Source organism: Oncorhynchus masou, chromosome 14, assembly GCF_036934945.1.
Source record: "Oncorhynchus masou masou isolate Uvic2021 chromosome 14, UVic_Omas_1.1, whole genome shotgun sequence".
Classification (NCBI taxonomy): Eukaryota; Metazoa; Chordata; class Actinopteri; order Salmoniformes; family Salmonidae; genus Oncorhynchus; species Oncorhynchus masou.
The window spans coordinates 32,184,604-32,212,278 of NC_088225.1; the positions used below are offsets into that span (position 1 = coordinate 32,184,604).

At 44.3% G+C, this 27,675-nt stretch overlaps 1 protein-coding gene across 4 annotated transcripts; it reads right to left on the reverse strand.

The window, feature by feature from the left end:
- Positions 1 to 56: 56 nt before the first annotated feature.
- LOC135553778 (myosin-11-like) lies at positions 57 to 25,223 on the reverse strand. Of its 4 annotated transcripts, none has more exons than XM_064985718.1 (8): positions 25,112 to 25,223; positions 16,261 to 16,501; positions 15,653 to 15,823; positions 14,406 to 14,562; positions 10,261 to 10,288; positions 9,250 to 9,352; positions 922 to 954; positions 57 to 345 (listed from the first exon to the last, which is right to left on the reverse strand). In XM_064985718.1, the coding sequence occupies exons 2-8, from the start codon at positions 16,426 to 16,428 to the stop codon at positions 73 to 75; spliced, it is 933 nt and encodes a 310-aa protein (XP_064841790.1). In that variant the 5' UTR covers positions 16,429 to 16,501; positions 25,112 to 25,223; the 3' UTR covers positions 57 to 72. The 4 variants fall into 4 exon arrangements, with proteins under 4 accessions (XP_064841790.1, XP_064841791.1, XP_064841792.1 ...); XM_064985719.1 differs by lacking the exon at positions 922 to 954 and adding an exon at positions 4,756 to 4,779; XM_064985720.1 differs by lacking the exon at positions 922 to 954.
- Between the last annotated feature and the right edge of the window lie 2,452 nt (positions 25,224 to 27,675).

Here is a 27,675-nt window from a genome sequence, read left to right on the forward strand (position 1 = left end):
TAATAACAAGGACTAACAGTCTGTACTCTAATAAAAAGGGACTGGTGCCAGGAGATTTTCCTGACTACGTAATCAAACCGGGAAAGACTCTGGGTCCGAGTTAAAAGCTTTAATTAAGTTAGTAGTAATGTGGAGAGAGTGATGGAATGAATGAATGAATTTAATTTGACATGAAAAAAAAATACATGTATAGTTTTGTTTGAAAAGTGTGTGTAATAGTGTCTGAGCGTGTGTAAACTGTGAGTTAATTACGAATCGTGAGGAGTTGTCGTTCTTGATGGTCTTGGCGTTCCCGAAGGCTTCCAGTATGGGGTTAGCCTGCAGCAGCTGCTTCTCTAGCTCCCCCTGTAGGGCAAAAACGGGAGAAAGCAGGAAAAACAATCACATATGTCCAACATATCTGTGATGTCACAATTATTGTGATGTCACAATTATTATTCCACGTCATGAATATTACCAGAGAATGATGTCACACGACAGAACAACACAAGTTATGTCACACTGTACAACAACAAAGAAATGGACAACAGAGACACACTTTTTTTTTAGCACACTACAAAGCAGTGCAACAGACACAGAGCAAAACACAGTCAGTGAGATGTAGCATAGCAACCACTCAGAGAGATTATTATGGGGTGACTTTGATGTTTCACACACTATTTTTAAATGTCATACAGGCCACTACTTTCTAACACACAGACAGGTCCATCAGCAGTTAATAGTGTTCACATGCTATAGGACAGGAGAGATTGATCATATTGGTTAATCAAATGTAGGTGTGACACGCTAGCTAGCATGCAGGTATGAACTCCCAAATGGCACCCTATTACATATGCAGTGCACTTCTGTTACCAGACCTCTATAGTCGGTGGTCAAAAGTAGTGCACTAAATAGGGAATAGGGTGCTACTCTCATACTCACATAGGCCAGAGACCCAGGCTTCTCTGGCTTCTCCTACAGAGGAGGCAGAGGATGATGTGATCATTATAACCTATCATAGCGTATTATAACCTGGCATAACGCATTATAATGCATTATAACCTGGCATAACATATTATAACCTGGCATAACGTATTATAACCTGGCATAATGTATTATAACCTGGCATAATGTATTATAACCTGGCATAATGGATTATAACCTGGCATAACGTATCATAACATATTATAACCTGGCATAACGTATCATAACCTGGCATAACGTATCATAACATATTATAACCTGGCATAACGTATCATAACCTGGCATAACGTATCATAACCTGGCATAACGTATCATAACCTGGCATAACGTATCATAACCTGGCATAACGTATCATAACATATTATAACCTGGCATAACGTATCATAACCTGGCATAACGTATCATAACCTGGCATAACGTATTATAACCTGGCATAACGTATTATAACCTGGCATAACGTATTATAACCTGGCATAATGGATTATAACCTGGCATAACATATCATAACCTGGCATAACGTATTATAACCTGGCATAACGTATTATAACCTGGCATAATGGATTATAACCTGGCATAACGTATCATAACCTGGCATAACGTATCATAACCTGGCATAACGTATCATAACATATTATAACCTGGCATAACGTATCATAACCTGGCATAACGTATCATAACCTGGCATAACATATCATAACCTGGCATAACGTATCATAACCTGGCATAACGTATCATAACCAGGCATAACGTATTATAACCTGGCATAACGGATTATAACCTGGCATAACGTATCATAACCTGGCATAACGTATCATAACCTGGCATAACGTATCATAACCTGGCATAACGTATCATAACCTGGCATAACGTATCATAACATATTATAACCTGGCATAACGTATCATAACCTGGCATAACGTATCATAACATATTATAACCTGGCATAACGTATCATAACCTGGCATAACGTATCATAACCTGGCATAACGTATCATAACCTGGCATAACGTATCATAACCTGGCATAACGTATCATAACATATCATAACCTGGCATAACGTATTATAACCTGGCATAACGTATCATAACCTGGCATAACGTATTATAACCTGGCATAATGTATTATAACCTGGCATAACGTATCATAACCTGGCATAACGTATTATAACCTGGCATAACGTATTATAACCTGGCATAACGTATTATAACCTGGCATAACATATCATAATCTGGCATAACATATCATAACCTGGCATAATGTATTATAACCTGGCATAATGTATTATAACCTGGCATAATGGATTATAACCTGGCATAACGTATCATAACATATTATAACCTGGCATAACGTATCATAACCTGGCATAACGTATCATAACATATTATAACCTGGCATAACGTATCATAACCTGGCATAACGTATCATAACCTGGCATAACGTATCATAACATATTATAACCTGGCATAACGTATCATAACCTGGCATAACGTATCATAACCTGGCATAACGTATTATAACCTGGCATAACGTATTATAACCTGGCATAACGTATTATAACCTGGCATAATGGATTATAACCTGGCATAACATATCATAACCTGGCATAACGTATTATAACCTGGCATAACGTATTATAACCTGGCATAATGGATTATAACCTGGCATAACGTATCATAACCTGGCATAACGTATCATAACCTGGCATAACGTATCATAACATATTATAACCTGGCATAACGTATCATAACCTGGCATAACGTATCATAACCTGGCATAACATATCATAACCTGGCATAACGTATCATAACCTGGCATAACGTATCATAACCAGGCATAACGTATTATAACCTGGCATAACGGATTATAACCTGGCATAACGTATCATAACCTGGCATAACGTATCATAACCAGGCATAACGTATTATAACCTGGCATAACGCATTATAACCTGGCATTACGTATCATAACCTGGCATAACGTATTATAACCTGGCATAACGTATCATAACCTGGCATAACGTATCATAACCTGGCATAACGTATCATAACCTGGCATAACGTATCATAACCTGGCATAACGTATCATAACCTGGCATAACGTATCATAACCTGGCATAACGTATCATAACCTGGCATAACGTATCATAACATATTATAACCTGGCATAACGTATCATAACCTGGCATAACGTATCATAACATATTATAACCTGGCATAACGTATCATAACCTGGCATAACGTATCATAACCTGGCATAACGTATCATAACCTGGCATAACGTATCATAACCTGGCATAACGTATCATAACATATCATAACCTGGCATAACGTATTATAACCTGGCATAACATATCATAACCTGGCATAACGTATTATAACCTGGCATAATGTATTATAACCTGGCATAACATATCATAACCTGGCATAACGTATTATAACCTGGCATAACGTATTATAACCTGGCATAACATATCATAATCTGGCATAACATATCATAACCTGGCATAACGTATTATAACCTGGCATAATGGATTATAACCTGGCATAACGTATCATAACCTGGCATAACTTATCATAACCTGGCATAACTTATCATAACCTGGCATAACGTATCATAACCTGGCATAACGTATCATAACCTGGCATAACTTATCATAACCTGGCATAACGTATCATAACCTGGCATAACGTATCATAACCTGGCATAACTTATCATAACCTGGCATAACGTATCATAACCTGGCATAACATATCATAACCTGGCATAACGTATCATAACATATTATAACCTGGCATAACTTATCATAACCTGGCATAACTTATTATAACCTGGCATAACTTATCATAACCTGGCATATCATATCATAACCTGGCATAACGTATCATAACCTGGCATAACGTATTATTTATGATACACAACAAACTATTGTTCTCGTCTCCTTCTTCATCACTGTCACTAGCTATTTTTTTAAATTAAATTATTCCTCTTCTTCTTCTGTAATTCTTCTGTAATATCTACAAACCTGAGTCAGTTCTTCTGTATTATCTACAAACCTGAGTCAGTTCTTCTGTAATATCTACAAACCTGAGTCAGTTCTTCTGTAATATCTACAAACCTGAGTCAGTTCTTCTGTAATATCCTCGGGGAATAGGTTGTGTCTGATATGTGAACCCTAAACTGTCTTCTTCTGTGATTGGGTAAGGGTCATATAGAATATATAGAATATGAATATAGAACTAGGGGGGCGGGTCCATAGCAGGACTTAGAGTACGGCTCATTGGCTATCAGTATTGAATATAGAACTAGGGGGGCGGGTCCATAGCAGGACTTAGAGTACGGCTCATTGGGCTATCAGTATTGAATATAGAACTAGGGGGGCGGGTCCATAGCAGGACTTAGAGTACGGCTCATTGGCTATCAGTATTGAATATAGAACTAGGGGGGCGGGTCCATAGCAGGACTTAGAGTACGGCTCATTGGGCTATCAGTATTGAATATAGAACTAGGGGGGCGGGTCCATAGCAGGACTTAGAGTACGGCTCATTTGCTATCAGTATTGAATATAGAACTAGGGGGGCGGGTCCATAGCAGCTCATTGGCTATCAGTATTGATTCTGAGAGATTTGCCTCTTCAGCAGAAGACATAAAGTCTAAACCACCAGCAGCACAAAGCAGCACACCACAAACTGAAGAGGAAGCAGTCCACCAACCAGACCAGCAGTAGTTTCTACCACACAGTCAGTTAAGTTACATTAGTCTGCATCGCCCACATCACAGAAAGAGTTGTCATACCTTGACTAGTGTTGTTGGTGCATCCTGTCACACAACAAAAATGGCACACAGAAATGTCTTTCATCGTTAAAGAAATTTGTTATCAACATTGGCTTTGTTATCACATTGATAAAAGTACAGTCTCTTCTGAGTCCTCTTCTCAATTTAAACAAAAGGGTTTAGACATTTCTGTTCAATTTCCATCAACTCAATATCTGCTGCGATCCTCTGAGGGTCTAAACAGGTCACATTGTATTGAATGTGTTTAACAGAGTACAGTAGAGGTAGAGGTTGTAAAAATTCCTGTAACTTCCCAAAATTCCCAGGTTTTCCAGAAATCCCAGTTGGATGATTCCCAGATGTCCTGCTTCTTCCATCCTGATTCCAGGAAACTTCCATCCAGGATTTCTGGAACATTTGGGAAGGTTTTGCAACCCTAGGGTAACACTCACAGCTCCAGTGTATTGTAGTGTATCATATTGTATTGGACACTAGGGTAACACTCACAGCTCCAGTGTATCATATTGTATTGGACACTAGGGTAACACTCACAGCTCCAGTGTATTGTAGTGTATCATATTGTATTGGACACTAGGGTAACACTCACAGCTCCAGTGTATTGTAGTGTATTGTACATAGAGCTAACACTCACAGATCCAGTATTGTAGTGTACACTAGGGTAACACTCACAGCTCCAGTGTATTGTAGTGTATTGTACACTAGAGCTAACACTCACAGTAGTGTATTGTAGTGTATCACTAGGGTAACACTCACAGCTCCAGTGTATTGTAGTGTATCATATTGTATTGACACTAGGGTAACACTCACAGCTCCAGTGTATTGTAGTGTATCATATTGTATTGGACACTAGGGCTAACACTCACAGCTCCAGTGTATTGTAGTGTATCATATTGTATTGGACACTAGGGTAACACTCACAGCTCCAGTGTATTGTAGTGTATCATATTGTATTGGACACTAGTGCTCCAGTGTATTGTAGTGTATCATATTGTATTGGACACTAGGGTAACACTCACAGCTCCAGGGTAACACTCACAGCTCCAGTGTATTGTAGTGTATCATATTGTATTGGACACTAGAGGTAACACTCACAGCTCCAGTGTATTGTAGTGTATCATATTGTATTGGACACTAGGGTAACACTCACAGCTCCAGTGTATTGTAGTGTATCATATTGTATTGTACACTAGAGTAACACTCACAGCTCCAGTGTATTGTAGTGTATCATATTGTATTGGACACTAGGGTAACACTCACAGCTCCAGTGTATTGTAGTGTGTCATATTGTATTGTAGTGTACACTATTGTATTGTAACACTCACTCACAGCTCCAGTGTATTGTAGTGTATCATATTGTATTGTACACTAGGGTAACACTCACAGCTCCAGTGTATTGTAGTGTATCATATTGTATTGGACACTAGGGTAACACTCACAGCTCCAGTGTATTGTAGTGTATCATATTGTATTGGACACTAGGGCTAACACTCACAGCTCCAGTGTATTGTAGTGTATCATATTGTATTGGACACTAGGGTAACACTCACAGCTCCAGTGTATTGTAGTGTATCATATTGTATTGTACACTAGAGCTAACACTCACAGCTCCAGTGTATTGTAGTGTATCATATTGTATTGTACACTAGGGTAACACTCACAGCTCCAGTGTATTGTAGTGTATCATATTGTATTGTACACTAGAGTAACACTCACAGCTCCAGTGTATTGTAGTGTATCATATTGTATTGTACACTAGGGTAACACTCACAGCTCCAGTGTATTGTAGTGTATCATATTGTATTGGACACTAGAGCTAACACTCACAGCTCCAGTGTATTGTAGTGTATCATATTGTATTGGACACTAGGGTAACACTCACAGCTCCAGTGTATTGTAGTGTATCATATTGTATTGTAGTGTATCATATTGTATTGGACACTAGGGTAACACTCACAGCTCCAGTGTATTGTAGTGTATCATATTGTATTGGACACTAGGGTAACACTCACAGCTCCAGTGTATTGTAGTGTATTGTATTGGACACTATTGTGTATTGTACACTAGGGTAACACTCACAGCTCCAGTGTACTCATCAGTACTCCAGTGTATTGTAGTGCATCATATTGTACTGTACAGTGTATTGTATCATATTGTATTGTACACTAGGGTAACACTCACAGCTCCAGTGTATTGTAGTGTATCATATTGTATTGGACACTAGGGTAACACTCACAGATCCAGTGTATTGTAGTGTATCATATTGTATTGTACACTAGGGGGATCCAGTGTATTGTACTATTGTATTGTACACAGAGCTAACCAGTGTATTGTAGTGTATCATATTGTATTGTACACTAGGGTAACACTCACAGCTCCAGTGTATTGTAGTGTATCATATTGTATTGTACACTAGGGTAACACTCACAGCTCCAGTGTATTGTAGTGTATCATAGTCCACTGTATTGTAGTGTATCATATTGTATTGTACACTAGAGGTAACACTCACAGCTCCAGTGTATTGTAGTGTATCATATTGTATTGTACACTAGAGCTAACACTCACAGATCCAGTGTATTGTAGTGTATCATATTGTATTGTACACTAGGGTAACACTCACAGCTCCAGTGTATTGTAGTGTATCATATTGTATTGTACACTAGAGGTAACACTCACAGCTCCAGTGTATTGTAGTGTATCATATTGTATTGTACACTAGGGTAACACTCACAGCTCCAGTGTATCATATTGTATTGTGTATCATATTGTATTGTACACTAGGGCTAACACTCACAGCTCCAGTGTATTGTAGTGTATCATATTGTATTGTACACTAGGGTAACACTCACCAGTGTCCAGTGTATTGTAGTGTATCATATTGTATTGGACACTAGAGGTAACACTCACAGCTCCAGTGTATTGTAGTGTATCATATTGTATTGTACACTAGAGCTAACACTCACAGATCCAGTGTATTGTAGTGTATCATATTGTATTGTACACTAGAGCTAACACTCACAGATCCAGTGTATTGTAGTGTATCATATTGTATTGTACACTAGGGTAACACTCACAGCTCCAGTGTATTGTAGTGTATCATATTGTATTGGACACTAGGGTAACACTCACAGCTCCAGTGTATTGTAGTGTATCATATTGTATTGTACACTAGAGCTAACACTCACAGATCCAGTGTATTGTAGTGTATCATATTGTATTGTACACTAGAGCTAACACTCACAGCTCCAGTGTATTGTAGTGTATCATATTGTATTGTACACTAGAGCTAACACTCACAGATCCAGTGTATTGTAGTGTATCATATTGTATTGTACACTAGAGCTAACACTCACAGCTCCAGTGTATTGTAGTGTATCATATTGTATTGTACACTAGAGCTAACACTCACAGATCCAGTGTATTGTAGTGTATCATATTGTATTGTACACTAGAGCTAACACTCACAGATCCAGTGTATTGTAGTGTATCATATTGTATTGTACACTAGAGCTAACACTCACAGATCCAGTGTATTGTAGTGTATCATATTGTATTGTACACTAGAGGTAACACTCACAGATCCAGTGTATTGTAGTGTATCATATTGTATTGTACACTAGAGGTAACACTCACAGATCCAGTGTATTGTAGTGTATCATATTGTATTGTTAGAGCTAACACTCACAGTAGTGTATCATATTGTATTGTACACTAGAGCTAACACTCACAGATCCAGTGTATTGTAGTGTATCATATTGTATTGTACACTAGAGGTTACACTCACAGCTCCAGTGTATTGTAGTGTATCATATTGTATTGTACACTAGAGCTCCAGAACACTCACAGATCCAGTGTATTGTAGTGTATCATATTGTATTGTACACTAGAGGTTAACACTCACAGCTCCAGTGTATTGTAGTGTATCATATTGTATTGTACACTAGAGTGTAACACTCACTCACAGCTCCAGTGTATTGTAGTGTATCATATTGTATTGTACACTAGAGTGAACACTCACAGCTCCAGTGTATCATATTGTATTGTACACTAGAGTGAACACTCACAGCTCCAGTGTATCATATTGTATTGTACACTAGAGTGAACACTCACAGCTCCAGTGTATTGTAGTGTATCATATTGTATTGTACACTAGAGTGAACACTCACAGCTCCAGTGTATCATATTGTATTGTACACTAGAGTGAACACTCACAGCTCCAGTGTATCATATTGTATTGTACACTAGAGTGAACACTCACAGCTCCAGTGTATCATATTGTATTGTACACTAGAGCGAACACTCACAGCTCCAGTGTATTGTACACTAGATCACAGCTCCAGTGTATCATATTGTATTGTACACTAGAGTGAACACTCACAGCTCCGGTGTATCATATTGTATTGTACACTAGAGCTAACACTCAGATAGAGTAGAGCGAACACTCACAGCTCCAGTGTATAGTAGTGTATCATATTGTACACTAGAGTGAACACTCACAGCTCCAGTGTCCTTCTTGCTGCCCTTGTGAGAGGAAGCCACCACCGCCAGATACTGGATCACCTTCTTCGTGTTCTCCGTCTTCCCTGCACCAGACTCACCTCTGGTGGGGTAGAGAGTAGAGAGACAGGGGGTTAGAGAGAGAGAGACAGGGGGTTAGGGAGGAGAAGGACAGGGTCCAGACTTACCTCTGTCTAATTCAGAAGTGTCAGATAGAAACTTATGGCTAAACTCAGATTGACATTTCAGAACCATAGGGTTCTATCTGCAGATGCACCCCCCCCCCCCAAAAAAAAATATTTACAAATGTCTCAATATTTTGATACTCTGCACTTTAGGTACCTTTAAGGTGACGACCTTAATTCGTTATGAAAGAAGAATTCCCTATGCTCTTAGAAAACAGGTGCTATCTAGAACCTAAAAGGGTTCTTCTGCTGTCACCAATAGGAGTACTATTTGAAGAACCTTTTGAAGAACCCTTTTTGGTTCCAGGTAGAACCCTTTTGGGTTCCATGTGAAACCCTTTCCACAGAGGGTTCTAAATGAAACTCAAAAGGGTTCGACCTGGAACCAAAAAGGGTTCTACCTGGAACCAAAAAGGGTTCTACCTGGAACCAAAAAGGGTTCTACCTGGAACCAAAAAGGGTTCTACCTGGAACCAAAAAGGGCTCTACCTGGAACCAAAAAGGGTTCTACCTGGAACCAAAAAGGGTTCTACCTGGAACCAAAAAGGGTTCTACCTGGAACCAAAAAGGGTTCTACCTGGAACCAAAAAGGGTTCTCATATGGGGACAGCGGAAGAACCCTTTTGGAACCCTTTATTCTAACAGTGAACAAAATAATTGTGAGATGTGAAAACGTTGATGCTCCAAATCTCAGAACGTTGCTTAGCTCAGGTAGACCCTGATAGACCCAAGGGATAAGGTGACATTTGGGACGCATCCCTGGTACAAGGGGCAACAAGGTCATGTGTTGGAAAAAACACAATTTGTGTTTGAGGTTTGGACTCACGTGCACAGAATTGACTGGTCCTCACGCTCTGTGGAGAAAGACAGAGAGAAAGGGAGGTATGGAGGGAGGGAGAAAGGGAAGGGAGGGGAGAGGAGAGGGAGGGAGGGAGGGAGGGAGGGGGGAGGGAGGGAGGGAGGGAGAAAGGGAGAGAAGGGAGAGGAGGGAGGGAGAAAGGGGAGAGGAGAGGGAGAAAGGGAGAGAGGGGAGAGGAGAGGGAGGGAGAAAGGGAGAGAGAGGAGGGGAGGGAGGGAGAAAGGGAGAGAGGGGAGAGGAGGGAGGGAGAAAGGGAGAGAGAGGAGGGGAGGGAGGGAGAAAGGGGGAGAGAGGAGGGGAGGGAGAGAGAGGAGGGGAGGGAGGGAGAAAGGGAGAGAGGGGAGAGGAGGGAGGGAGAAAGGGAGAGAGAGGAGGGGAGGGAGGGAGAAAGGGAGAGAGAGGAGGGGAGGGAGGGAGAGAAGAGGGAGGGAGGGAGGGAGAAAGGGAGAGGGGGGAGGAGGGAGGGAGAAAGGGAGAGAGGGGAGGGGAGGGAGGGAGAAAGGAGAGAGAGAGGAGGGGAGGGAGAGAGAGGAGGGGAGGGAGGGAGAAAGGGAGAGAGGGGAGAGGAGGGAGGGAGAAAGGGAGAGAGGGGAGGGGAGGGAGGGAGAAAGGGAGAGAGAGGAGGGAGGGAGAAAGGGAGAGAGGGGAGAGGAGGGAGGGAGAAAGGGAGAGAGAGGAGGGAGGGAGAAAGGGAGAGGGGGGAGGAGAGGAGGGAGGGAGGGAGAAAGGGAGAGAGGGAGAGGGAGGGAGGGAGAAAGGGAGAGAGAGAAGGGAGGGAGGGAGAAAGGGAGAGAGGAGGGAGGGAGAAAGGGAGAGGAGGGGAGGGAGAGGGAGGGAGAGAGGGGAGAGGAGAGGAGAGGGAGGTAGAAAGGGAGAGAGGGGAGAGGAGGGAGGGAGAAAGGGAGAGAGAAGGGAGGGAGAAGGAGAGAAGAGGGGAGAGAGGGAGGGAGAGAGAGGGAGGAGGGAGAAAGGGAGAGAGGGGGAAGGGGAGAGAGGGAGAGAGGGAGGGAGGGAGGGAGAAAGGGAGAGGAGGGAGGAGGGAGGGAGAAAGGGAGAGAGGGGAGAGGAAGAAAGGGAGAGAGGGGAGAGGAGGGAGGGAGAAAGGGGAGAGGAGGGAGGGAGAAAGGGGAGAGGAGGGAGGGAGGGGGAGAGAGAGAGGGAGGGAGAAAGGGAAGGGAGGGGAGAGGAGAGGGAGGGAGAAAGGGAGAGAGAGGAGAGGAGGGAGGGAGAAAGGGAGAGAGGGGAGACGAGGGAGGGAGAAAGGGAGAGAGAGGAGGGGAGGAAGGGAGAGAGGGGAGAGGAGAGGGAGGGAGAAAGGGGAGAGGAGGGAGGGAGAAAGGGAGAGAGAGGAGGGGAGGGAGGGAGAAAGGGAGAGAGAGGAGGGGAGGGAGGGAGGGAGAAAGGGAGAGAGGGGAGAGGAGGGAGGGAGAAAGGGGAGAGGAGGGAGAGAGAGAGGGAGGGAGGGAGAAAGGGAGGGGAGAGGAGAAGGAGGGAGGGAGAAAGGGAGAGAGGGGAGAGGAGGGAGAAAGGGGAGAGGAGGGAGGGGGAGAGAGGGGAGAGGAGGGAGGGGGAGAGAGAGGGAGGGAGGGGGAGAGAGATAGAAGCAGAGAAGGGGAACAGAGGGAGAGAGATGGGTTAAGGCAGGACAGTTGAAGCCAAGCTGAACACACCAAACATGAACTCAAGGTGCTCTGTTCACTCACACATAGAGGAAAGACTGGAGGCCAGGAATAGCTTCCTAAATCTTCCTAAATCTATTTCTGCACCAGATTAACTTCTCTGTCACTCAACATTGGCTAAAAATAGCAGGGGGGTGGAGAGGGCTACTGGAGGAAGGTAACCTTGGTAACCTGCTCCATGTATGGGTATTTTGAAACACACACATACACCTACACACACCTTATCACACACAACTTAACACACACAGACAGACTGAAGGTAACCTTGGTAACCTGCTCCATGTCTGGGTATTTTGAAACACACACACACACACATACACCTACACACACTTTATCACACACAACTTAACACACACAGACAGACTGAAGGTAACCTTGGTAACCTGCTCCATGTCTGGGTATTTTGAAACACACACACATACATACACTGACACACACCTTATCACACACAACTTAACACACACAGACAGACTGAAGGTAACCTTGGTAACCTGCTCCATGTCTGGGTATTTTGAAACACACACACATACATACACTGACACACACCTTATCACACACAACTTAACACACACAGACAGACTCCATGTCTGGATATTTTGGAGATCACCTCCTTCCGATGGCAGGAAACTGGACCAGTAGGATTTGGGTTCTGTCTGAAATTGTATCCTATTCCCTAAATAATGCACTACTTTTGGGTTCCATGTCGTACACTCTGTGGAAAGGGTTCTACATGGAACCCCAAATAGTTCTGTCTGTTTAATCGCTATCCTGTTGCCTCGTCACTTTACCATTACCTATATGTACAGATCTACAGTTGAAGTCGGAAGTTTACATACACCTTAGCCAAATACATTTAAATTCCGTTTTTCACAATTCCTGACATTTAATCCAAGTAAAAATGTCCCTGTCTGAGGTCAGTTAGGATCACCACTTTATTTTAAGAATGTGAAATGTCAGAATAATAGTAGAGAGAATGATTTATTTCAGCTTTTATTTATTTCATCACATTCCCAGTGGGTCAGAAGTTTACATACACTCAATTAGTGTTTGGTAGCATTGTCTTTAAATGGTTTAACTTGGGTCAAACGTTTCGGGTAGCCTTCCACAAGCCTCCCACAATAAGTTGGGTGAATTTTGACCCATTCCTCCTGACAGAGCTGGTGTAACTGAGTCAGGTTTGTAGGCCTCCTTGCTCGCACACACTTTTTCAGTTCTGCCCACAAATGTTCTATGGGATTGAGGTCAGGGCTTTGTGATGACAACTCCAATACCTTGACTTTGTTGTCCTTAAGCCGTTTTGCCACAACTTTGGAAGCATGCTTGGGGTCATTGTCCATTTGGAAGACCCATTTGCGAACAAGCTTTAACTTCCTGACTGATGTCTTGAGATGCTGCTTCAATATATCCTATATCCTTTTTGTTTCATCAGACCAGAGGACATTTCTCCAAAAAGTGAGATCTTTGTGCCCATGTGCAATTGCAAACTGGTGGTTTTGAAGCAGTGGCTTCTTCCTTGCTGAGCGGCCTTTCAGGTTATGTCGATATAAGACTTGTTTTTACTGTGTATATATATACTTTTGTACCTGTTTCCTCCAGCATCTTCACAAGGTCCTTTGCTGTTGTTCTGGGATTGATTTGCACTTTTCGCACCAAAGTACGTTCATCTCTAGGAGACAGAACGCGTCTCCTTCCTGAGCAGTATGACGGCTGCGTGGTCCCATGGTGTTTATACTTGCGGACTATTGTTTGTACAGATGAACGTGGTACCTTCAGGCATTTGGAAATTGCTCCCAAGGATGAACCAGACTTGTGGAGGTCTACAATTTCTTTTCTGAGGTCTTGGCTGATTTCTTTTGATTTTCCCATGATGTCAAGCAAAGAGGCACTGAGTTTGAAGGTAGGCCTTGAAATACATCCACAGGTACACCTCCAATTGACTCAAATGATGTCAATTAGCCTATCAGAAGCTTCTAAAGCCATGACTTCATTTTCTGGAATTTTCCAAGCTGTTTAAAGGCAGTAAACTTAGTGTATGTAAACTACTGACCCACTGGAATTGTGATACAGTGAATTATAAGTGAAATAATCTGTCTGTAAACAATTGTTGGAAAAATTACACACACACACACACACACACACACACACACACACACACACACACACACACCTGTCTGTCTGTCTGTCTGTCTGTCTGTCTGTCTGTCTGTCTGTCTGTCTGTCTGTCTGTCTGCCTCTCTCTCTCTCTTCTCTCTCTCTCTCTCTTCTCACTCTCTCTCTCTTCTCACTCTCTCTCTGTGTCCCTCTCTCTCTCTGTGTCCCTCTCTCTCTCTGTGTCCCTCTCTCTCTCTGTGTCCCTCTCTCTCTCTGTGTCCCTCTCTCTCTGTGTCCCTCTCTCTCTGTGTCCCTCTCTCTCTGTGTCCCTCTCTCCTTTACCTTGCATCATGTTCCTGTAAGCGTTATCAGTGATGGAGTAGATATGAGGAGGAACCTCGTGGCGTTTCTTCCCCTTATAAATCTGAATGATCTTCTCTGAGTAGATAGGAAGCATCTTATAGGGGTTCACCACCACACAGAACAGACCTGAATACGTCTGGAGAGGAGGGGAGAGGAGGGGAAGGAGAAGAGGAGAAGAGGGGAGGGGGAGAGGAGGTGAAGGAAGAGGATGGAGGAAGAGGAGAGGAGGAGGGAGTATGGAGGAAGAGGAGAGGAGGAGGGGAGGAGGAAGAGAGGAGGAGGAGGTGAGAGGAGAAAGAGGGGAGGAGAGGGGCAAGAGGAGGAAGAGAGCAGGGGAGAAAAAGGAGGAAGAGGAAGAAGAGGAAGATGATGAAGAGGAGGAGGAAAGGTTAGGATCAACATACAGTTAAAACCAAGTCATCATTTTTGTTCCGTACACATGATAAAAACTTCAGCACAAATTGCTCATTGACATCGTGTGTGTGTGTGTGTGTGGATATACGGATATTGTCTATACACTTGTATGCGTTTCCTGCAGTCACATGACCAAATCACCTCCAGTGGCCTCCTGGGTGGAATGTTATTCATATTATGGATCCTTTTATAAACACTAGTCATAAAAACACGCTGAGAATTCTGTGTTTCTTCGTCAAACGGTTTTGTTAGATTCCAGTCATCTGTGATGTATATCTGCTAAATGACTTAAATGTAAATGTATATTAAGTGTACTGGGATACAAAACTCAACATTGAATACATTTCAACTCTGTATCAGACATGGTACAGGGGTCTTCTTTGATTTCAGCCCATAACCATGTGTGTGAGGTGTATGCCTTTTGTTTCAATGTAGCTTTGGTAGACTACCCAGAAACACTGTGTGATGCTGATTTAGCCCACTGCAGTACAAAGTGAACAAATAAGTGCTATCCAGAACCTAAAATGGATCTTCGGCTGTCCCCATAGGAGAACCCTTTGAATAACATTTTTTGGGTTCCAGGTAGAACCCTTTTCGTTCCAGGGAGAACCCTTTTGGGTTCCATATAGGACTCTTTTGGTTCCAGGGAGAACCCTTTTGGGTTCCATATAGGACCCTTTTGGTTCCAGGGAGAACCCTTTTGGGTTCCATATAGGACCCTTTCCAGAGGTTTCTACATGGGACCCCAAAGGCTTCTCCTATGGGGACTGAAGAACCCTGTAGGAACCCATTTGTTGTCAGAGTGTACTCACATAGATGAGGCTGGAGAAGTACCTCTCTTTGAGGTTGTGGAGGACAGAGGCCTCGTTGAGACAGGTTAGAGCTGCCATGTCCTCCACCTTACTGAACTTAGGAGGGTTCATCTTCTGGATGTCATCCTTGTTGACTGTCGCTTTCCTACCGTTAGCCAACTCTACCAGCACCTGGAGAGGAGGAGAGAGGAGGAGGAAGAGGAGAAGGAGAAAGAGGAGGAAAAATATGAAGAGGAGAAGGAGGAAGAGGAGGATGAAGATCAGGAGCAGGAGGAAAAGGAAGAAGAGGAGGGAAATGAGGAGGAAGAGGATGAGGAGGAAGATGAGTAGGTGGAGGAAGAGGAGGAGGAGAAAGAGGAGGAGAAGGAGGAAGAGGATGAAAAAGATGAAGAGGAGGAGAAGGAGGAAGAGGAGGAAAATGAGGAGGATGAAGAGGAAGAGGAGGAGAAGGAGGAAGAGGTGGAAAATGAGGAGGATGAGGAGGAAGATGAGGAGGTGGAGGATGAGGAGGAGGAGGAAGAAGAGGAGGAGGAAGATTACTGGGGCCCTGGTGAAAAGTAGTGTACAATATAGGGAATAGGGTGCAATTTGGGGTGTAACAGCCTTACATCGTCTCCCTTCTCCTCCTTGATGCTGGCGGCCTCAAACCCCTCCTTCTCTGACGGGATCCACACCATCTTCTTGGCCGACCAATCAGCCTGCCCCACACCACTGTTCCTGAAGTCGTCGTCCTGTCGCAGGAACTTGCTGTCGTCAGAGGCGGAGTCGGCAGCCATCTTGGGAAGGTCGTCGGTGACAGGAAGGTCGTCTATGATTGGAGGATCAGTGATTGGAGGGTCGGTCTCAAAGCTGAGGGAGAGGGAGGAAAGAGAGAAAAAATGAGAGATGAGAAGGAAATATGGAAGAGAGGAGGTGAAGAAGGAAGAGATATAGGAAGAGAGAGAGGAGGAGAGATGGAAGGAGAGAAGAGAGGAGGAGAGAGATATAGGAAGAGAGGAGGAGAAGGAGAGATATAGGAAGAGGGGGAGATATGAAGAGAGGGAAGAGGGGGAGATATGAAGAGAGGAGGAGAGAGAGATAAGAGAGGAGGAGAAGGAGAGATATAGGAGGAAGAGGAAGAGGGGGAGATATGAAGAGAGGAGGAGAGATATAGGAAGAGAGGAGGAGAAGGAGAGATATAGGAAGAGGGGAGATATGAAGGAAGAGAGGGAGATATGAAGAGAGGAGGAGATATAGAAGAGAGGAGGAGAAGGAGAGATATAGGAAGAGGGGAGAGATATGAAGAGAGGAGGAGAGATATAGGAAGAGGGGGAGAGATAGGAGAGGAGAGAGATATAGGAAGAGAGGAGGAGAAGGAGGAGAAGTATAGGAAGAGGAGAAGGAGAGATATAGGAAGAGGGGGAGATATGAAGAGAGGAGGAGAAGATATATAGGAAGAGGGGGGAGATGAAGAGAGGAGGAGAGATATAGGAAGAGAGGAGGAGAAGGAGAGATATAGGAAGAGGGGGAGATATAGGAAGAGAGGGAGGATAAGAGATATAGGAAGAGAGGGGAGAAGGAGAGATATAGGAAGAGAGGAGAAGAGAGATATAGGAAGAGAGGAGGAGAAGGAGAGATATAGATATAGGAAGAGAGGAGAGGAGAGATATAGGAAGAGGAGGAGAAGAGAGATATAGGAAGAGAGGAGGAGAAGGAGAGATATAGGAAGAGAGGAGGAGAAGGAGAGATATATAGGAAGAGAGGGAGAAGGAGAGATATAGGAAGAGAGGAGGAGAAGGAGAGATATAGGAAGAGAGGAGGGAGAGATATAGGAGGATATAGGAGAAGGAGGAGAAGGAGAGATATAGGAAGAGGAGGGAGGAGAAGGAGAGATATAGGAAGGGGGAGGAGAAGGAGAGATATAGGAAGAGAGGAGGAGAGGAGATATAGGAAGAGAGGGAGGAGAAGGAGAGGAAGAGAGGAGGAGAAGGAGAGATATAGAAGGGAGAGATATAGAAGGAGGAGAAGGAGAGATATAGGAAGAGAGGAGGAGGAGAGATATAGGAAGAGGGAGAGAGAGGAGATAGGAGGGAGAGATATAGGAAGAGAGGAGGAGAAGGAGAGATATAGGAAGAGGGAGGAGAAGGAGAGATATAGGAAGAGAGGAGGAGAAGGAGAGATATAGGAAGAGGAGGAGAGGAGGAGATATAGGAAGAGAGGAGGAGAAGGAGAGATATAGGAAGAGAGGAGGAGAAGGAGAGATATAGGAAGAGAGGAGGAGAAGGAGAGATATAGGAAGAGGGGAGGAGAAGAGGAAGAGAGGAGGAGAAGGAGAGATATAGGAAGAGAGGGAGGAGAAGGAGAGATATAGGAAGAGAGGAGAGATATAGGAGAGGAGGAGAAGAGAGATAGGAAGAGAGGAGGAGGAAGAGAGAGATATAGGAAGAGGGAGGAGAAGGAGAGATATAGGAAGAGGGAGGAGAAGGAGAGATATAGGAAGAGAGGAGGAGAAGGAGAGATATAGGAAGAGAGGAGGAGAAGGAGAGATATAGGAAGAGAGGAGGAGAAGGAGATATAGGAAGGAGAAGGAGAGATATAGAAGAGAGGAGAAGGAGAGATATAGGAAGAGAGGAGGAGAAGGAGAGATATAGGAGAGGAGGAGAAGGAGGAGAAGAGAGGAGGAGAAGGAGAGATATAGGAAGAGGGGAGGAAAGGAGAGATATAGGAAGAGAGGAGGAGAAGGAGAGATATAGGAAGAGAGGAGGAGAAGGAGAGATATAGGAAGAGAGGAGAGAAGGAGAGATATAGGAAGAGAGGGAGAAGGAGAGATATAGGAAGAGGAGGAGAGATATAGGAAGAGAGGAGGAGAAGGAGAGATATAGGAAGAGAGGAGGAGAAGGAGAGATATAGGAAGAAGGAGGAGAAGGAGAGATATAGGAGGAGAGGAGGAGAAGGAGAGATATAGGAAGAGAGGAGGAGAAGGAGAGATATAGGAAGAGAGGGAGAGGAGAAGAGGGAGAGATATAGGAAGAGAGGAGGAGAAGAGAGATATAGGAAGAGAGGAGGAGAAGGAGAGATATAGGAAGAGAGGAGGAGAAGGAGAGATATAGGAAGAGAGGGAGGAGAAGGAGAGATATAGGAAGAGAGGAGGGAGAGATATAGGAAGGAGGGAGGAGAAGGAGAGATATAGGAAGAGAGGAGGAGAAGGAGAGATATAGGAAGAGGGAGGAGAAGGAGAGATATAGGAAGAGAGGAGGAGAAGATATAGGAAGAGAGGAGGAGAAGGAGAGATATAGGAAGAGAGGAGAAGAGAAGAGAGGAGAGATATAGGAAGAGAGGAGGAGAAGGAAGAGAGAGATATAGGAAGAGGGAGGAGAAGGAGAGATATAGATATAGGAGAGAGAGGAGAGAGGGAGGAGAAGGAGAGATATAGGAAGAGAGGAGGAGAAGGAGAGATATAGGAAGAGAGGAGGAGAAGGAGAGATATAGGAAGAGAGGAGGAGAAGGAGAGATATAGGAAGAGAGGAGGAGAAGGAGAGATATAGGAAGAGAGGAGGAGAAGGAGAGATATAGGAAGAGAGGAGGAGAAGGAGAGATATAGGAAGAGGGGAGGAGAGATATAGGAAGAGAGGAGGAGAAGGAGAGATATAGGAAGAGAGGAGGAGAAGTAGAGATATAGGAAGAGAGGAGATATAGAGAGGAGAAGGAGAGATATAGGAAGAGAGGAGAAGGAGAGATATAGGAAGAGAGGAGGAGAAGGAGAGATATAGGAAGAGAGGAGGAGAAGGAGAGATATAGGAAGAGAGGAGGAGAAGGAGAGATATAGGAAGAGAGGAGGAGAAGTAGAGATATAGGAAGAGAGGAGGAGAAGGAGAGATATAGGAAGAGAGGAGGAGAAGGAGAGATATAGGAAGAGAGGAGGAGAGATATAGGAAGAGAGGAGGAGAAGTAGAGATATAGGAAGAGAGGAGGAGAAGTAGAGATATAGGAAGAGAGGAGGAGAAGGAGAGATATAGGAAGAGAGGAGGAGAAGGAGAGATATAGGAGGAGAGATATAGGAAGGGAGGAAGAGAGATATAGGAAGAGAGAGGAGGAGAAGGAGAGATATAGGAAGAGAGGAGGAGAAGAGAGATATAGGAAGAGAGGAGGAGAAGGAGAGATAGGAAGAGAGGAGGAGAAGGAGAGATATAGGAAGAGAGGAGGAGAAGATAGAGGATATAGGAAGAGAGGAGGAGAAGGAGAGATAGAAGAGGAGGAGAAGAGAGATATAGGAAGAGAGGGAGGAGAAGGAGAGATGAAGAAGGAGAGATATAGGGGAGAGATATAGAAGAGAGGAGGAGAAGGAGAGATATAGGAAGAGAGGAGGAGAAGGAGAGATATAGAAGAGAGGAGAGATATAGGAAGAGAGGAGAGATAGAAGAGAGGAAGAGGAGATATAGAAGAAGAAGAGAGGAGGAGAAGGAGAGATATAGGAAGAGAGGAGGAGAAGGAGAGATATAGGAAGAGAGGAGGAGAAGGAGGAGATATAGGAAGAGAGGAGGAGAAGGAGAGATATAGGAAGAGAAGAGAGAGAAGGAGAGAGAAGGAGAGATATAGGAGAGGAGGAGAAGAGATATAGGAAGAGAGGAGGAGAAGGAGAGATATAGGAAGAGGGGAGGAGAGAGGAGAGATATAGGAAGGAGAAGGAGAGATATAGAAGAGAGAGGAGAGATATAGGAAGGAGGATATAGGAAGAGAAGAGAAGGAGAGATATAGGAAGAGGGGAGGAGAAGGAGAGATATAGGAAGAGAGAGGAGGAGAAGGAGAGATATAGGAAGGAGGAGAAGGAGAGATATAGGAGGAGAGGAGGAGGGAGAGATATAGGAAGAGAGGAGGAGAAGGAGAGATATAGGAAGAGGAGGAGAAGGAGAGATATAGGAAGAGAGGGTAGAGGAGAGGAGGAGAGATATAGGAAGAGGGGTAGAGAGAAGGAGAGATATAGGAAGAGGGGTAGAAGAGAGGAGAGATATAGGGGTAAGATGAAGGAGAAGGAGAGATATAGGAAGAGAGGAGGAGAAGGAGAGATATAGGAAGAGAGGAGGAGAAGGAGAGATATAGGAAGAGAGGAGGAGAAGGAGAGATATAAGGAAGAGAAGGAGAGATATAGGAAGAGAGAAGGAGAGATATAGGAAGAGAGGAGGAGAAGGAGAGAGATATATAGGAAGAGGGAGGAGAGAGGAGAAGAAGAGGGAGAGATATAGAAGAGAGGAGAGATAGGAAGAGATGAGAGAAGGAGAGGAAGAGGGATATAGGAAGAGGGGGAGAGAGATGAAGAGAGGAGGAGAAGGGAAGAGAGAGATGAAGAGAAGGAGAGATATAGGAAGAGGGAGGAGAAGAGAGATATAGGAAGAGAGGAGGAGAAGGAGATGAAGAGAGGAGGAGAAGGAGAGATATAGGAAGAGAGGAGGAGAAGGAGAGATATAAGGAAGGAGAAGGAGAGATGAAGAGGAAGAGATGAAGAGAGAGATATAGGAAGAGCGGAGGAGAAGGAGAGATATAGGAAGAGAGGAGAGAGAAGTAGAGATATAGGAAGAGAGGAGAGATGAAGAGAGATGAAGAGAGGAGGAGAAGGAGATATAGAAGAGGAGGAGGAGGAGAGATATAGGAAGAGAAGAGAGGAGAAGAGAGGAGGAGAAGGAGAGATATAGAAGAGAGGAGAGAGTATGAAGAGAGGAGGAGAAGGAGAGATGGAAGAGAGGAGGAGAAGTAGAGATATAGGAAGAGGAGAGATGAAGAGGGGAGGAGAAGAGAGGAGAGATAGAAGAGAGAGGAGAAGAGATGAAGAGAGGAGGAGAAGGAGAGATATAGGAAGAGAGGAGAGATGAAGAGAGGATGAGAGATGGAAGAGGGGAGATGAAGAGAGATAGGAAGAGGGGAGGAGAGTATGGAAGAGAGGAGGAGAAGGAGAGATAAGGAAGAGAGGAGGAGAAGGAGAGATATAGGAAGAGGGGAGAGAGTATGAAGAGAGGAGGAGAAGGAGAGATATAGGAAGAGGGGAGAGATGAAGAGAGGATGAGAGATGTAGGAAGAGGGGAGAGATGAAGAGAGGATGAGAGATGTAGGAAGAGGGGAGAGAGTATGATGTTATAACTATCCCTCTGATGATGATGGGGAATTCAAAGCATCAACTCAAACAACAACAATCACAACAATTAATAGGAAATGCTACTTCAGACCTCAGAAACATTCCAACGGTCTGTCCTGTCTGCCTGCCTGCCTGTCTGTCTGCCTGTCTGTCTGTCTGTCTGTCTGTCTGTCTGTCTGCCTGCCTGTCTGTCTGCCTGCCTGCCTGTCTGTCTGTCTGCCTGCCTGCCTGTCTGCCTGTCTGCCTGCCTGCCTGCCTGCCTGCCTGCCTGTCTGTCTGTCTGTCTGTCTGTCTGTCTGTCTGTCTGCCTGCCTGCCTGCCTGCCTGCCTGTCTGTCTGTCTGTCTGTCTGTCTGTCTGTCTAACTGCCTGTCTGTCCAGTCTGCCTGTCTGTCTGTCTGTCTGTCTCTGTATCTGTATCTGTCTCTCCCTCTCTCTGTTTGTCTGTCTGTCTGTCTGCCTGTCCTGTCTGTATCCAGTCTCTCTCTCTCTGTATCACTGTGGTTTAACAGCACATTTTAAATTCATCCTCAATGCCTCGTTATATCGGTCTACAGCTTCAGTTTCAATCCTGATTAATGTTTGATGTATTCAGGTTCTCATTCCCAATCTCCTACAACCACATAGATACAGAAAGATAAACAGTACAGCCTCACTCATCAATCTGCCTCTCAGATGACCCCCTCTCCATATAGTGAATATCACTGCATGGTCCACGTCATCATTACTCACTGACAGCTCTTCTTCTCTCCCTGCTGCGGGTCACAGGACCCACAAGGCTTTGCAGCAGCCCAGCTCCGCTTGCCCATGACCACGACGCCATAGAATATGTAAAATATCAGCAGGATAACTGCAGCTATAAAACCCTGAAACAGTGGTTGATCAGCCATGCTGGGATTGACGATAACGATGACCATGTTTGGTTGAAGCCTCTCCTCAAAGCCCACTGCCACTTATGGCCTTATACAGAGAGATGCAAGGGGTTTGCGTCCCAAATGGCATCCTAGTCCCTACGTAGTGCACTACTTTTGACCAGGGCCCATAGGACTAAGGGCACAGCCAGGGACTTAAGCACTTCTATTCCTTATAAGGGAACTGTGTGTCCAGTCAGTGTCTTCTCTCCTGTGTCCAGCTCCAGCCTAGCGTTACTGTTGACAACATGATGACCTGTCAATCAGTCAGTCACTAGGCCGCTTAGTCTCTGGTCACAGCATTAACGTCTATTTATTTTTTTATTCAACATTTATTTAGCTAGGCAAGTCAGTTAAGAACAAATTCTTATTTACAACGACTGCCTACCAAAAGGCAAAAGGCCTCCTGTGGGGACGGGGGCTGGGATTAAAAATAAATTAAATAAAAATATAGGACAAAACACACATCATGACAAGAGAGACAACACAACACCACATAAAGAGAGACGTATAAGACAACAACATAGCAAGGCAGCAGAACATGACAACACAGCATGGTAGCATCACAACATGGTAGCAGCACAACATGTCAGCAGCACAACATGTCAGCAGCACAACATGGTAGCAGCACAACATGGTAGCGGCCCAACATGGTAGCGGCCCAACATGGTAGCGGCCCAACATGGTAGCGGCCCAACATGGCAGCAGCACAACATGGCAGCAGCACAACATGGTAGCAGACCAACATGTCAGCAGCACAACATGGTAGCAACACAACACAACATGCAGCAGCACAACATGGTAGCAGCACAACATGGTAGCATCACAACATGGTAGCATCACAACATGGTAGCAACACACCATGGTAGCAGCACAACATGGTAGCAGCACAACATGTCATCAGCAAAACATGGTAGCAACACAACATGGTAGCAGCCCAACATGGTAGCAGCACAACATGGCAGCAGCACAACATGGCAGCAGCCCAACATGTCAAGCAGCCCAACATGTCAAGCAGCACAACATGGCAGCAGCACAACATGGTAGCATCACAACATGGCAGCAGCCCAACATGGTAGCAGCCCAACATGGTGGCAGCCCAACATGGTGGCAGCACAACATAAAAGGATACATTGAAAGGATACATTGACATTAGCTGATGATGTTCTGGCTGCACGGTGAGGACGGGTTACCAGGTACTGGGCTGTGTGGCAGCTGGGCCAGCGGGGATACCAGGGGTCAGGTCAATTCCATTTCAATACAGGAGATGAATTGAAATTCACATTCAAGTTATTGAATGGTGTGGTTGTATTTGGAATAGATGGGAGTTGAAATGGGATTGATCCCAACTTGGGTGTCAAACCAACTTCTGGTGATGATGGTTGTATTTGGAATAGATGGGAGTTGAAATGGGATTGATCCCAACTTGGGGGTCAAACCAACTTCTGGTGATGATGGTTGTATTTGGAATAGATGGGAGTTGAAATGGGATTGATCCCAACTTGGGGGTCAAACCAACTTCTGGTGATGATGGTTGTATTTTCAATAGATGGGAGTTGAAATGGGATTGATCCCAACTTGGGTGTCAAACCAACTTCTGGTGATGATGGTTGTATTTTCAATAGATGGGAGTTGAAATGGGATTCATCCCAACTTGGGTGTCAAACCAACTTCTGGTGATGATGGTTGTATTTTCAATAGATGGGAGTTGAAATGGGATTGATCCCAACTCGGGTGTCAAACCAACTTCTGGTGATGATGGTTGTATTTTCAATAGATGGGAGTTGAAATGGGATTGATCCCAACTTGGGTGTCAAACCAACTTCTGGTGATGATGGTTGTATTTTTTAGGTCTTTGAATTGTTGCACAAGGTGACATGCTAATAAATGAAATGGCAGTTGGAAAAAGTCCATCACCTGATATAAACATCACTCTATTATCCTAGCCTGTATGTAAACACAGCCTCTGTCAAGAGGTCTAACCCTTTATGGCACAGTAGGTAGGTAGTGTCGTGCTTATTGCCTGTTCAAACCCAACCCAACTATACCCTTATATCACCACAACACTAAAACACAAGCTGAGACCCAGGGGATCGGGTCCGACATGGAAAAGTCGAAACTTAGCGACAACTAAATTTAGCGACAACAACTTATCTGGAAGTCCAATAAAGTGCACATTGTTGATTGAAACATTGCACAGCAACACGTAGCACCTGAACAGGTGCAGCCCGCCTAAAACCTTGTAGCATATTTCATTTTCCAACGGTCTTTCTTCGAACAGAACTGACAATAGTTCTGACAATATGTCCGTGTTCAAACAACGCTGTCCTGCACGCAGTTACAGACCTCTCTATATGCACCTGTCTATACAGAACGGCAGCCTGTTACCGGTAGACTATTCGCATACGGCCACATTTATTTAAAAGGAAGCAGACTCAATACTCACTTTAGTTTTTTTCCGGTAGATGATGGACTCGGGATGTAGTCTATCCTACAACGTTGTCTGGATATACGTTTCTCCACGAGATAGCGGGACGGGACAGGTAAACTACTTAAGGTTGAACTATCCTTCCACCGGATGAAGCATCCTACCCAGGTATTTAAACCGGCCCGCTCCGCCCGTGGGAGGAGAGCAGCGCGCGCGGATCCTCCTCGTCTCTATGGTGACCAAAATTTGACAGCAGCCAACGATTTGAGGTACCAGTTTGTTTGTGCTATCATTACCCTGGTACCAGTTTGTTTGTGCTATGATTACCCTGGTACCAGTTTGTTTGTGCTATCATTACCCTGGTACCAGTTTGTTTGTGCTATCATTACCCTGGTACCAGTTTGTTTGTGCTATCATTACCCTGGTACCATTTTGTGTGTGCTATCATTACCCTGGTACCAGTTTGTGTGTTCTATCATTACCCTGGTACCAGTTTGTGTGTGCTATCATTACCCTGGTACCAGTTTGTGTGTTCTATCATTACCCTGGTACCAGTTTGTTTGTGCTATCATTACCCTGGTACCAGTTTGTGTGTTCTATCATTACCCTGGTACCAGTTTGTTTGTGCTATCATTACCCTGGTACCAGTTTGTGTGTTCTATCATTACCCTGGTACCAGTTTGTTTGTGCTATCATTACCCTGGTACCAGTTTGTTTGTGCTATCATTACCCTGGTACCAGTTTGTGTGTTCTATCATTCCACTGCTTGACATGACACGGTTAGCTAGGACACTGGCCTTCCACAGATGGTGACTTCGACCGATTCAATCCTACTGCCAGAGCACTTCTTTGGAATGAATGAAATCAAACGTGGATGTATTTTATGGAAGAGCAAACCATGGTGACAACAAATGAAACATGTACAGGCCCATTCACCTTCTATCTCACTGACACAATTTGAAAGGAGAATGTTTGCAATAGAGCCTAAGGATATGTTTATCTGTAGCCTAAATATTGTGTTTTCTTTCTTTCTTTCTTTCTTTCTTTCTTTCTTTCTCTCTCTGTCTTTCACTCTGTCTCTCTGTCTTTCTCTCTCTCTCTGTCTTTCTCTCTCTCTCTGTCTTTCTCTCTGTCTCTCTGTCTTTCTCTCTCTCTGTCTTTCTCTCTCTCTCTGTCTTTCTCTCTGTCTCTCTGTCTTTCTCTCTCTCTGTCTTTCTCTCTCTCTCTGTCTTTCTCTCTGTCTCTCTCTCTCTGTGTCTCTCTGTCTCTCTCTCTGTGTCTCTCTGTCTCTCCGTCTCTCTCTCTCTCTCTCTGTGTCTCTCTGTCTCTCCGTCTCTCTCTCTCTCTCTCTCTCTCTGGACAGAGTTTGTGTGCTGAATGAGAAAGGATCAAGATATGTGTCATAATTAGAAATTACAGCCCATGGAAATGCATGGAAATGAACCAGCTTTTGAGTCCCAAATGGCACCCTATTCCCTATATAGTGCACTGCTTTTGACCGGGGTGGTCAGGGCCCATATATAGGGAATAGGGTGTCATTTGGGACACATATTATGTGTTTAATGCTTTCAATGCTATCTTGAAGATATTTTGCATTCTATTTACTCAGAGTCAATGGCCTACTTGGCTCAAGTGCATGTAAGGACATTGTGGAAACTAACTGTGGACTGAACCTTGTCTGTGTCATAATGCCTTATGATCTGGAACTCTGCTGTGTGTTACCACTAACTGTGGACTGAACCTTGTCTGTGTCATAATGCCTTATGATCTGGAACTCTGCTGTGTGTTACCACTAACTGTGGACTGAACCTTGTCTGTGTCATAATGCCTTATGATCTAGAACTCTGCTGTGTGTTACCACTAACTGTGGACTGAACCTTGTCTGTGTCATAATGCCTTTATGATCTGGAACTCTGCTGTGTGTTACCACTAACTGTGGACTGAACCTTGTCTGTGTCATAATGCCTTTATGATCTGGAACTCTGCTGTGTGTTACCACTAACTGTGGACTGAACCTTGTCTGTGTCATAATGCCTTTATGATCTGGAACTCTGCTGTGTGTTACCACTAACTGTGGACTGAACCTTGTCTGTGTCATAATGCCTTTATGATCTGGAACTCTGCTGTGTGTTACCATATAGTCACATGTATAGAGAGGAGGAGGGGGAGAGAGTTAGAGGGGGGATAGAGAGGGGAGAGAGAGAGAAAGAGAGAGACGGGTAGAGAGAAAGAGAGGGAGAGAGTTAGAGGGGGGGTAGAGAGGGGAGAGAGAGATAAAGAGAGAGACGGGTAGAGAGAAAGAGAGGGAGAGAGTTAGAGGGGGATAGAGAGGCGAGAGAGAGATGTAGAGAGAAAGAGGGGTAGAGAGTTAGAGGGGGGATAGAGAGGGGAGAGAGAGATAAAGAGAGAGAAGGTAGAGAGAAAGAGGGAGAGAGAGAAAGATGGGGGCAGAGAGAGGGGAGAGAGAGATAAAGAGAGAGAAGGTAGAGAGAAAGAGGGGGAGAGGCATGTGTAACCGATGTGAAATGGCTAGCTAGTTAGCAGTGGTGCGCGCTAATAGCGTTTAAATCGGGTGACATCAC